This window comes from Triturus cristatus, chromosome 4_2 (assembly GCF_964204655.1).
Source record: "Triturus cristatus chromosome 4_2, aTriCri1.1, whole genome shotgun sequence".
Taxonomy (NCBI): Eukaryota; Metazoa; Chordata; class Amphibia; order Caudata; family Salamandridae; genus Triturus; species Triturus cristatus.
This window is the reverse complement of record NC_140586.1, coordinates 184,862,055-184,874,666: the sequence shown is the minus strand read 5'-3', so window position 1 is coordinate 184,874,666 and position 12,612 is coordinate 184,862,055. Positions and strand designations below refer to the sequence as shown.

The following is a 12,612-nucleotide window of genomic DNA, read 5'->3' as shown; positions in this document are numbered from 1 at the left end:
TACCTGAACATAGAATTCAAACAAACAGTAAAGTGGCACTCCGGGAAGGCATTCCTGGGCAATCTGTGAAGAGGCTTATGCTGGCACGAGAAATCCGTCTAGCAATGCCAATAGTACACAACCCTTATCACCCTCCCGCCAATTAAATTAAGCCGTTTTATGCCATGGCGAAATCACCAGTTACCAGGCCCATAGATAACATCTATTTCCTGGCGTACGCCATCGTGCCTCTGGCTAAAAGCAATTGTCCAGCTGCCTTGACACCTGCCACCTCGCTCCCCCTAAAAGACAGTTGTTGTTGCCTTTGTGGTGCCCTGGAACAGCAGTAACCTCAAACACCTTTGATAAATGTTTACCAGAGAGGACACACAGACAAGTCCTGCTCAATCTCTCTATCCTCTCTATCGTATCTCACCCTGAACCACAGCATCGGTCTTTTGAGCTGCTGGCCTCGACAGCTGTCGCTGGTGTAAATTGCGTCTCATAGCAGTGATACACTAATAAACCCCTCTGAGACTCGCTGAACCTTGTTTTCCCGATGGGTGTTATTGTTCCAGACTAGAGTCAATAGTGTCGAGCATCATCTGGTGATCATTTTAAGCTCAGAGTTATGGATACCAGCAGTACTTCAGTGGTTAACATTTGGGATTCTGCTATGCACGTAACCTGCTTGAATTGGGACTGAGTGCATCTCTGTGGTTAAAAACTGGTCACGGTATAGCCATTATGGTCTTGCTCTGCTTTGGACAATTTGGTAAAATTGTCTAGCTGCAGGTGTCTACATTCCTTTCTTTTGTCCTTACTCTCTAACCAAAGGGCTTTCTAAGTGTGTATTTATTTAATGTGAGAGCAGTCTGATGGATCTTCCTCTTCCTTCCAAAATGGACCAGTTCCTTTCTGCATTAGATTTAATTACCTGCTGTTCAGCAAAGTACTGTATCGACTCGAAAGTCCTTCTAGGCTTTGTGGCTACACCACAGTGGTGTCAGTACACATCTACAGCCTATTGTTGGCTGAGAGTGAAAATGGTAAATTATCATGTCCTAGAGATTTGTTGAAACTTTTTTTATTTTTTTACAGTTTTCCTGGTCTGCTGCTACATCAGGTGCCCCATGCAGACTGTCCAGAAAGCAGATCTGCCCCTTTTATTCTGAAATCGCTTTGCCACTCCCTTTCCAAGTCAGTTCTGCTCTCCCTATCCAAATAGACTATTCTCTCTCCTATTCTATGTGAATCTGCCCCTTCCTTTCACAGGTAGATCCTACGCTTCATTTTCAAGACTGGTCTGCCCCCTCATTTTGTTTTTAGCATGTTTGTGTCTGGTCATAGTTTTTCTTTGCACGTCCACGGCCACCGACATCATACGTGGTCTTCATTGACCTCCATTTTAGGGAGAATAAAAGGTTGATGGGCACAATCTGTGAAGCCATTGAGTGCTTCTTCCTGCAACTTTCATTTTTCTTTCAGCAGTGAGTGAGTGCTGTTGTCCTGTGGTTCATGGACTCTGGACACCAGTTAGTCCACATATGAAAGCTTCTTCTCTGCCTTAGATGGAGTGCAGCAGTGAAAACTTTGGCCACTCCTTTTAATTGCGGGACCCTCTGTCCATTTCCAAAGAGCCCTACTAATTTTTATCCTTCAGCTGGTTTGCAGACTGACCTCTTACTCCATCTTATTGTGATGTCCACTACTAGAAAATTACTGTGTTTCACTTCCAACCCCAGTGTTAGACCTGTCAGCCCTTTGGCGGTCCCCTCCTCATATTATTATTTTTTTTTTTTCCCTTTCCCTTCTCATTTTTTCTGTCCACCAACTATTTTTTTATTGGGTGTTGATGTAGAGGCTCTGGGCACCTCTTCCTTACTTCCTGAGGGAGAGGCGCAAGGCGCTTCAATGTGAAAACAGGGAGAGGGCAGTTAGATTCGCAAAATGGTGGTTCCAACTGTCGCCTCAGTACCTGGGCCATAAGCTGCCATGAGACGAAGTCCCTCAAGGATCGCTGACCGGCATCGCGGGAGGCCGCTGAAGGGAATTCCACACTGAGGAAGTGCAGGGCGATTCCGGCCGTGAGGTCGCCACCTCGAGTCACGTGAGCGGGGCCGCAGCAGTAGCGCCGCCCCGCCGTTGTCATCTGAGGGCGGATTTCAGTGGTGTGGAGGCCGCGCCCCCGCAGGTCGCACTGTTCTGGCGGCTGCGGGAGCCCGGAGCCGTGAACACGGAATTGGCTTGGGCTGGAAAACCCCCCCCCCCGATCTGAGGAGAGTCGCGGAGCCAGCAGGTGTGAGAGCGAGGGAGTGAAGCCCCCCGCCAGAGAGGCTCCCACCAGGAGAGGAGCCCCACTTGAAAGGTAGCCCTTGCGGAAGGTGGGTGGGCAGTGGGCCTTTGCTCTCACCTCCCCTCTGTGGAGACTTCTCACCGGCAGCGAGCTCCGCCTACCCGGAGGAGGTGGGCATTTGTCGTCCGTCGTGAGGAGAGAAGGACTTCCAAGACACCGTAAGCGGGGCCCAGAGTCAGGGGGGGAAAGAGAGGACAGCAAGTCCCCCGAGAGTCCGCATGAACAACCGAAAATGACCAGGTAACCAGAGTGTTGGGCGGTGGAGAGACGAGGGCCAGGTTACAAGTAATGATTGCTGGTCCTAACACCACGTGTGACGGAAGATGAGAAAGTAGTGCTTTCGTGCATAGTGGGTAAAACCGCAGCATGAGTTTTTGGTTAACAGTGAGGGGTTGGGGGTATTGCCTATCTAGAAGGGAATTCACTGGGTGACAGAGAACCTACCCCGAGACTGTATAGTTGTCACTAGGCAACTGCCAGCCGCCTGGTCATCGACTCGCTAGTTTCTAAGGAAAATCAGCTAATTGTTGGAGACAAGACAGGAGTGGGAGCGGGTTGCCATTAGTGAATCCAACTGGCAGGCGAACACTGTGCAAGCTAAATGACCCTTTTGAAAGGTTGTGAAAGATAGTTGTTGTGTAAAATTACTTATGGGAAAGTATTGACTGTTTAAATATGATGAAATGTTCTTATCCTGTGAAATGATCCTGAATAACCCTGTTTGAGAAAATAAGATAAAGACTACAGGTGATTTTTAAAATTTAATCGGTGTAGTGTCATTTTTAAGGGGTGCTGCGTTAGATTGTGAGCTGAGTGTGATGCAAGCACGAGACGCCCTGATGGGATGGAAGCCTGTTGGCCTGAGCCAAGCTACCACTAGGATGTAGGTCCAACACACAGTAAATGTTCTTTCTCTAATCACCGTATTGATTGATTTCTTTGTGTGTTTATATTTTTTGGAGAGAGATGACTGAGGCTCAGAGTCTCAATGAATGCCTACTGACACAGCAAATAGATTAGATACTACTAAGCAGGATAATAGCCGTTATGTTAACTCCAAACAGCAGACACTTTCTCAACAACCATGAACACTGCACTCTCTGCTTTGAAATGATTTGCAAAAACATGAAGGTCCTACTCTTGCAGAAACAACAGATAGGTCCTCTTCTTGTTGCAATATGGTACTTTGTATGACTCCTTGCACATGGGTACCTTAAATCTTTGTCAAGTTCAGCCTGCTTGGCGTTGCTGATGTGTACATCGACTTGCTTCAGTAGTTCCACCTTCCAAACTTCTGCCAGAGTAATCCTTCTTTTCAATGGTGGCATAAATGTTATGTATGGTAGCTACATGTTCCGCAGTTGTTTCCCAGTTCTCATGGTTCAGTTGCTGGTGTCCGCAGCGGATGAGAAAAATGTTTTGTTTTTATATAGCACTTTATGCTTCTCTTCTGCCTGTTCTCATTGCTGCTTCGTGCTTATGGCTTAGAAGTCAATGTGTCCAATGTCATATTTGCTTCATGATTTCAGGTGCCACTCTCCGATTACTGGGATGACGTGATTAAAGGTATGAAGGTGGAGAGTCTGAATACTGATGCCTCCATGCCCAGCCGTGTGTACTGGATTGCCTCAGTCGTACAGATCGCAGGTGAGGAGGCCATGGTTTTCTTGGAATTAAATTCTTCGCTGGAGGAGTGCACCTGGGAGTGGAAAGTAGTATGGGTTGGGCCATCGACATTTCCAGTTACCGATTCTTTGTCTTGAAACTCTCCGCAGGGTATGGTGTGCTTAAGTGAGCTTGTCCTTTTACTGTGCGTGGGGTTATTTGTTTGCAAGTTCTAGTCTTGTTGGAATTCTCTAGGTGGTGGATTCATGTGGTTCAGGGTGTAGGGAAGGAGGAATGCTCGGGGCTCTTGAGTTCAGTGCTATATTGTTATTGGAAGTCTTGGAATCAAATGCCCTGTATTAGGTGCAGATCTCTTTATCATATGCAGGGAAAAAACTGTAATTCAGTTAGTTTACAGAACAATTCTCAATGCATGTTTTTTGTTCTGCCCAAGAGATAATGGCCATTTGCTAATTGTTTTCTGTGTGTCCATAACTCTCAGCTTATAAATAAAGTTGACCTTTTACTCTGGTTCTTCTATTTTATACAACAGAGACCTTTTCAGGAGCATTTCATGAATACACTGGTGACTCTTAAAAACTCACTTACGAAACCAAACCATCAGTGTACATTGTAGTTGTTCTTCAGTGAAAGACAGAAATGATTCCACTGTCCATGAGATGCATGCTTCGGGCAGCTAGGTGGATGTCTTGAGTCTGTCAACATTCGAGGTGAAGCCTATGGCTTGCTAGTGTGCGTTAGCTTTAGTTGTCTGAAGCAAACGAGAGCAGAACATGTTAGCAGCATGCGACGCACAAACTGTCTCTCTTCAAAATAGACTTTTGCCGCGGAGAAGTCACAAGTATGCTTGTCTGGTCCCAGGACTGGGGAAGAGATGAACTCTGCCCAGTTAAACTAGCATGTGTATGTCCATCCTAAGTTATGTGAAGGATGTGAAATGAGAGGCTCTGGTCAATCCTGGAAGTAAGCACTGCTCAATTTCCTGTAATGTCATTATTCCCAACAGGTATGCCTTCTTGCCTAAGTGTTTACATCTGCATGCACAGTTGATGCATCATTCTTAAAAGATGCATCACCCAATATTGAAGTTTGCAACTTTATCCCATTACTCGGTTTTTGATCAAAACCTGGTCTGGGCCTTTACAACCCCACTTTGAATGACTTGGTGCCTTCCGGGTACTAAAAGCTAGTAAAAGACTTCCCTGCACAAGGTAGTCTGGCATCCATTAGTATTATCTTTGTACTGTGAATCCATTCCTTCCACCCATTAGTTCTTTGACTTGCCATTACTTTTACCAGCTGTCACTTGGATCTGTGCATTTGCAGTAATGTCAAAAAACTATTTAGATGGGCATACATGGAGTAAGTTAAATCCTTCACATAAAATTTTAAAATAATACATTTTAGAGTTAGTCTTACAATTAAACATCGGTTTAGGGAACCTCTTGGGTTTGTGTGACTTCCAGGTTTGCAACAGCTGACTGCATGTCCACATCATATTGCTTCTGAGAGTCCCCCAATGCTTTACAATTGTTTTTAACATGCTGTTGCTTAAGAACTGGCCAATTAATGGGGTTGATTGCGACTCTGACATAGCAGTGTTTGAGCCCATTGATGAAGTTTTGAAAGCAATTAAGAAAAGGACTTGCCTGAAGCTGGATAGTAAGATAGGAATTTAGAAGCCCCTGTTCACCTTCAGGTATATTAAAGTTATGAGTGATACTGCCTTCACCTGTATGGCCATAGGTATTGGCCTTCAAAGTCTCTGAGGTTACTTCCTGGAGGATTAGAGTAGGATATAGAGCCACCTAAAGGAGACTGAGTGTAGAGGGACATGGCCGTATGTGGAACTGGAATCTTTGTAGATGGAGAAGAACTGTTCTTCACAACTCTATCTTCACTGATCGAACCAGATTGGTGAAAGTGGTAGTGTCTTTTGATGATCACTGCACTTAGATGCCATGTTTGGCTTTACCACTTTTTAAATCCAGACGTCAAGCAACCTATTTGAAACGCCCAGAGTCTGTGGCATAGGTCAGCATGGGCAGTATCCGCACAGACACATCACCAGCTGCTTAGAGAGGAGCTTTGGAGGAAATGTTGGGAAAACTGTATAGTTTATTGGTCTGTGAAGGTAATCGTTCCAGCAACATCATCCTAATTTGGCAGCCAGCATCCTGTGCGGACATGCAGGATCGAGACGTATCTGTTACAGTGATGCATACCCAGCTGTATCCACTTTTCAGATCTTCTGCAGTCACACAGGCTCTGGCTCTCACAGGAGCAGCTTTCACAGCTCAGCTATAGCAAAGTGTCTTGCACGACAGGGGTCTCTAGTGTTGCTCTTTATTCGGTATGCATTCTGACCCTTTGGCATATTGCTTTGAACTGCTGGTGCCATAAAAGAAGGGTTGTGTTGATGCATCCCCCCAACTCTCTTCTGCAGGGTATAAAGTGCTCCTCCGGTATGAGGGCTTTGAGAATGACTCCTCGCAAGACTTCTGGTGTAACCTGGGCACATTGGACATCCACCCAATCGGCTGGTGTGCCGTCAACAGCAAGATCCTGGTACCGCCACAGAGTAAGTGGGATGCGCGCATGGTTCGGCGAGTCAGGTTTTGGAAAAGGAAGGTGGTAATGCAGGGGCCCAGCCATCCTGTGAGAACACACCTGTCCTCCTGTCTTGAGTAATAAAACGTCTCCCCAGCCCTGTAATTTGCCAGTTACACTGCTCTGCATTAATCCATGTCCCTTTGTGGATCTTTAGTAATGGAGCCGCCCATCTCCTGAAGTATCACTGGCGCCCCCACCCTGCAGTAATTGACATTTCCGCCCACATCAACAGTATCAAAGGTGTCCCCCCGGCCTATTAGTACTAAGATTACGTTTCTCCCCTGCTGCATGGTAATGGAGGTATCATCCCTATCTCTCTGTAGGTATCCACTCGAAGTTCACAGACTGGAGGGGCTATCTAATGAAGAAGCTGGTGGGGGCTCGGACCCTGCCAGCAGACTTTCACATGAGGGTAAGGTGGTTGAGGGAAGCTAAAGGGGGCGGGGAAAACCAAAGGGGCACAGAACCGATTGGAAACAGGTGGTGGGGGCTCGGGGGGATGGTGGGCCGAGAGGTTGGGGGGAATGGATGAGAATAACTGTCGGTTTTAGGAAAGGGGAATTCAAAGAGTAACAGTATCTAATTGTCTCATGTCTACCCTTCACCTTGCTACCTTCCTCTTTTGTATCTTTTCCCCTCTATCACACATTCCATCTCCCCTTCATTTACAAATGTTTCACCCATTCACTCTCCCTTATTTCTGTTGTCGTCCTAACTTCTTCTTTTCCCACTTTCTCTCTTCTTTTTCCATTCCTGTCACTCAACACAACCCTGTCCACTATTTCTTCCTTTTCTATCCAACTTTTGACACCATACGATGCTAATATATTCTCTCCATATGTTCCTCCTCCTCCCTTCAACTATCTCTTCTTTTCATCGCTTTTTCTTTCCCTTTGTTTCTTTCACCCTTCTCCAAACCCATTCAAATTGCCTTGTTCCTCCTTTTCATGCTTTTCTCTTTCTGCATCTTTCGTCTTCCTGATTTCCATCACTTCTCTCTCTTGCCTTCTCTTCACAATCCCCTCTTGTCTTTATAGATGCTGGAAAGCATGAAATACCCCTTCCGGCAGGGTATGAGGCTGGAGGTGGTTGACAAGACGCATGTGTCCTACACACGCCTAGCTGTAGTGGACACGATGATTGGCGGTCGGCTACGGCTTATCTACGAGGATGGAGACCTCGAGGATGACTTCTGGTGTCATATGGGGAGCGACCTCATTCATCCTGTGGGCTGGTCTCGCCGTGTAGGACACAACACGAGGGTAACCGGTATGACCACAACTTAGAAAGAGCGTTTCATCTACCTCATTGGGTACAACATCCATTCATGAAGGGGCTATGGGGTAAGAGAAGGCTTCTCAATGACCACTTGTGACACGTCTGGGCCCAAAGTATGAGGAGATCATAGGCAGGAGAGCGTTTAATCTACTGCACTTTACCAAATACGAGGGACTAGGGGTGAGTGCAAGACTCCTTATCTTCCTGATTGGGTACAACTCCCAGGCAGGAGATCTAAAGGGGGGCAATGTCGTGAGGTAGATTATTATTCTCTGCCTGCGATACAGTTTCCGGGTTTAAGGGTTGAGAGTGTAATTCGGAGTGGGGAAGCTTATGATATATCTGCTCCATGGTACACAATGTCCAGATATAAGGTACAACGTGGTATTGGGTGAGAGAGCTCAGTATCTGCTGCTAGTAGTACTACACCTGAATAATCTGCAATATGATATGGTGGGAGAGCGCTTCTTATTTCCTTCATGAAACAAGATGTGCAGATTTGGGAGTGGGGAAATAATTAGGTGAGAGGGGGCTCGTTATCGGCCTTTTGGGAAGCACTGTTTGGATATAATGCAACAGATGGCACTAGGATGATTGGGAGCTAATGAAAAATGTTTTAGCTATCGTAACGGAAAGTTTAAATTGTATTCAGGACTGAGGTGAGGATTATGCCTTCTTTCTTTGTTTATTAAATATAAAAGCAGCCATTAACTGGACAGCGATAACAATTTCATTTCCCATAAACCCAGGGAAAGAAGTCAACGCAAAATCTCAATACAATCAGGGGCTGTCTGCCTCATCAAAGGGAGTTTTCCATCTTCTCTCGCCTTCTCTCTTCTTGTGACAAAGCAGACTCTGGAACATTCCTCAATCCTGCCTGGAGGACTCCGTCACTGCAAGTCAAAGAGAGCATCGCATTAATTCTGGCAACAACTATGCTGCAGATCATAGCAACGTCACCGGAGAACATGAACAAGTCCTAATGTGCAAGATACATGACTTCATCACCAGACAAATGCTTTCTTATTCACATAAACTGATCCAAGAACCTGGGTGTGTCCTTATTCCTCCTAAGGTTAGCTAATCCTCGCCTCAGAGTCCTTAATAGAATGCATCTTTCTATGGCAGGACCCGGAGGCGAGGATTATGCTAGTTCAAAGCTTGGCCACCACCAGGGCTGCAATAAAGAAGAGTTGTTTGAAATAAAACCTTTTAAAGGCTGAGTCTGATGACCAGTAAGCTGTGTTCAGAATATCCTCCAAGCGGGCTCCCAAAGCATGCATCGAGTGAGCACCAAAACTCTTGGTATCAGTGTCCAGCTCCTGCATTATCCATTGTACCCACCTGGCGATGGTCGGAGAGAAGACCGCCCTGAAAGGTTTCCTCAAGGCAATCAAAAGCTGTCTCTCCCTGTGTGGACGAAGCCCTGCTGTCACAGCTTTGTAAGCCTTGATGCATCTGACAACGCTCAACTTGGGAAATCGCTGTAAAAGCCAGATCCCTCGGGAATTACATTTGGTGCATCTAGTAACATGGAACTTGACTCCTTCCGGAGTAAACGACCTTCCCGAAATGTCTAAGGCCCGTACTTCAGACACTCTCTTGCAGGAGATCAGACACAAAAGAATGGCTAATTTCTCTGGCGGTTGCCTCCTGGAAAGGTATCTATTGCTTGGCCAATCGGACAGGAGCTTCAAAACCTTATTCACGTCCCAAAGGGTTGAGTATCTCGGTTCTGGGGAAAGGGACAGTCAAATGCCACAAAGCAATTTCTTGACTAGAGGGTGCCCTCCCACCTGTAGACCCACAATCACAATGTGACTTGCGGAGATTGCAGATCGAAACATATTGACGGATCTGTAGGCCCTACCTTCCTCCGCTGAAGCCACCATGAAATGTAAGATGTGGACAATGTCCGCCCCCGTGGGATCCAGACCCTGTTGCAGACACCAATCCATCACCGCGACCAGGCTGATCGAGACCGCTTGATGGGACAGTCTGTCCAGACCTTGGAGAGGAGCAGTGCAGCGTCACGTGATAGGCCCTGGACTTGCCATCGCGACCTCCACACCATGAAATGGAGGCTGCCGGCCGTCACCATCAGGTGAGGATTCCTGGAGGGATCGGTCAGGAGATGAGGACACTGGTGTAGATAGATTGGAGAAGCCCAAAATAGTTCCATCAGAACGGGAAACCAGACTTGCGAACTCCATGCTGGGGTAATCACCACCAGTTCCGCCTGCTGCCGGAGTACCCAAGTTGTCAGGCTTTTGATCATGGCAAATGGGGGATATGCATACCCCTGCTCTGTCGACCAAACCTGGAGAAAAACATAGGTTGCTACCGCTCCCTGGTCTGGTCTCCAACTGAAGTACTTGGGAAGCGGATGGTCGAGCCGGGATGCAAATAGGTTGATTGTGAATGGGCCCCAAAGATAGGAGAGGGCCTGGAACATTTCTGGCAAAAGCTTCCACAAGCTTGAATCCCGGAGATGATGAGACTGCCAGTCCGCCATGTGGTTGGCCGACCCCGGAAGGTGCTCTGCCCTCACTGAGGTGTAAATATCCAGACAGTACTCCCAAAAGTTATTTGCCAGGTCCGAAAGGGCTTTGGACCATGCCCCCCCCCCCCCCCCCCGGTGATTGATATAGCAAACTGTTGCTACATTGTTAATCTTTTACAGAACACAAGATTGCACACGGTCCTTGGTCAACATCTGACTGTGAAGGAGCCTGCCATCAGCTCCAAGCAGTTGATGTGAAGGGCCTGTTCTGTAGCAGACCATCCGACCTCCAGTGGTAAATTCCCCACAACGAGCTTCCCAGCCTGAACCACTGGCATCAAACTCAACCCCCCGATCTGGTTGCGGTCCGAAAATGGCATGGCCGTTCCATGCCTCCATGTGGAAGAGCCACCACAGGAGTTCCTCCTGGGTCTTGTCTGAAAGGGGAACACACTGGGAGTACATGAGACCACCCAGAGGTGAGCGACCTCTAGCTGCTGCAGGGCTCAGAAGTGTAGGGGGCCTCAAAAAATGGCCTGTATCGAGGATGACCGCAGACCCACCACCTTGGCAATCTGGCGGAGGGAGGTTCTTGGCTTTGCCAACATCCTTTGCATCTCAAGCTGAAATTTGGCCTTCTTCCTGGAGGGAAGGCTCGGAATTGATACCATTGAGTCGATCACAAACTGCAGGAAGGTGATTCACCATGAATGAACTTCTTCTGATTGATAACAAATCCCAAGGATTGCAGATCTTCAACCGCCCTCTGGAGATGTTGGGACAGAGAGATCATTCCAATCCTCACCGTCTCAAAGGTGTTTGGTCTGCTAGCTTCCTGCGTTCTGCTGGTCACCCATGCATGCTGGAACATGAAGGTCCTGCAGTGGGGCCTCCCCAAGCAGTGGTTCCAGTATCACAGGGATCTCCAAAGCTGTATCAAAGTCTCTAGCAATCTACGCTGGTGGAGTTTGGACAGCAACCTTACACAAGACAACTCTCACTCTCCGGTGACAACCATGATCATGGCTGCCTCCATCTGAAGAATAGATGTTACACATCAACATGTTGGAAGTAAGGGGTGAAATGTTCGGCACTCAATGCCTTCCATCCCCCCCATTCAGGGTCAGTCTGACCAGATCTTGACAGACAACACGAATGCGATGTGGCATATTAAAAAACAATGGAGAGTAGGGTCACTTCTCCTCGGCCGAGAAGCTTTGCGACTCTGGTCCTGGGCTCTGGACCATCAGATCTACTTTGCGGCACATCATTTGGCCGAATCGCTCAATGTGCGAACAAACCGCGTCATCTTGCCGACCACTAGTGGCAACTTTATCTGGAGGTAGTCCACAGCATTTTCCAGCTGTGCACTACGCCTTAGGTAGACCTCTTTACCACTCACAAGAAAAATCACTGCCCGAAATTCTGTGCCCTTCAATATCTGAAGCAGGAAGCATTAGGGGATGTATTTCACTTGAGGGGGAACTTTGCGCTTCACTACATGTTTCCATACCCTTGATTCCTCAAATTTGTAGGAAGAGTTGTAACGCCCTGGCCTAAGTAATCCTAATTTCTTCAGTTGACCATGAGGTGTGTGTGGTACGCGTAGATTTCATTTACCTCTCCTTGTGCCCATCTGCTCCATCTCACTGACAGATTAGACCTCCTGTTGTAGGTGCATGTTCTACATCGCAACCTCCAGACCCTACACCTGCATTCCTGGAGATTGAACAATCAATCAATCAGGGCGTTTATAAAGCACGCTACTCACCCGAGAGGGTCCCAAGGTGTTGGCGGGGGAGGGGGGAGGGGGGGGGGGGTAGAGGGTGCAGCTCCGGCTCAGTCGAAGAGCCATGTCTTGAGGTTTCTCCTTAAGTCGTGCAGGGTGGGAGAGCGTCTGATGGTGACTGGTAACTCGCACCAGGCCTTGGCAGCGACGTAGGAGAACGCTCTGCCACCTGCTCTGGCTTTGCAGATCCGGGGGGAGGGTCAGCGAGGGCGAGCTCGGCGGAGCGGAGGTTCTTTTTGGGTACGTGGAAGGAGATTCTTTCGTTTAGGTATTTGGGTCCGATGTTATGGAGTGATTTGTAGGCGTGAGTGAGGAGTTTGAAGGTTACTCTTCTCAACAGGGAGCCAGTGGAGGTTGCGTAGGTGTTGGGTCATGTGTTCGTGTCAAGGTGTTCCGAGGACGAGTCTGGCTACGGCGTTCTGGATGGTTTGGAGCTTGTGTATGAGGGTCTTATTGATTCCTGCGTAG

General features: G+C 47.6%; 1 protein-coding gene across 1 annotated transcript in view; it reads left to right on the top strand.

The window, feature by feature from the left end:
- Positions 1 to 12,612, top strand: part of L3MBTL2 (L3MBTL histone methyl-lysine binding protein 2) — a 344,052-nt gene that overhangs the window by 205,760 nt on the left and 125,680 nt on the right. The window contains exons 6-9 of the mRNA XM_085601042.1: positions 3,865 to 3,982; positions 6,408 to 6,542; positions 6,898 to 6,986; positions 7,612 to 7,843. Coding sequence (XP_085457168.1) covers positions 3,865 to 3,982; positions 6,408 to 6,542; positions 6,898 to 6,986; positions 7,612 to 7,843 — 574 coding nt within the window. The remainder of the gene's footprint in view (positions 1 to 3,864; positions 3,983 to 6,407; positions 6,543 to 6,897; positions 6,987 to 7,611; positions 7,844 to 12,612) is intronic.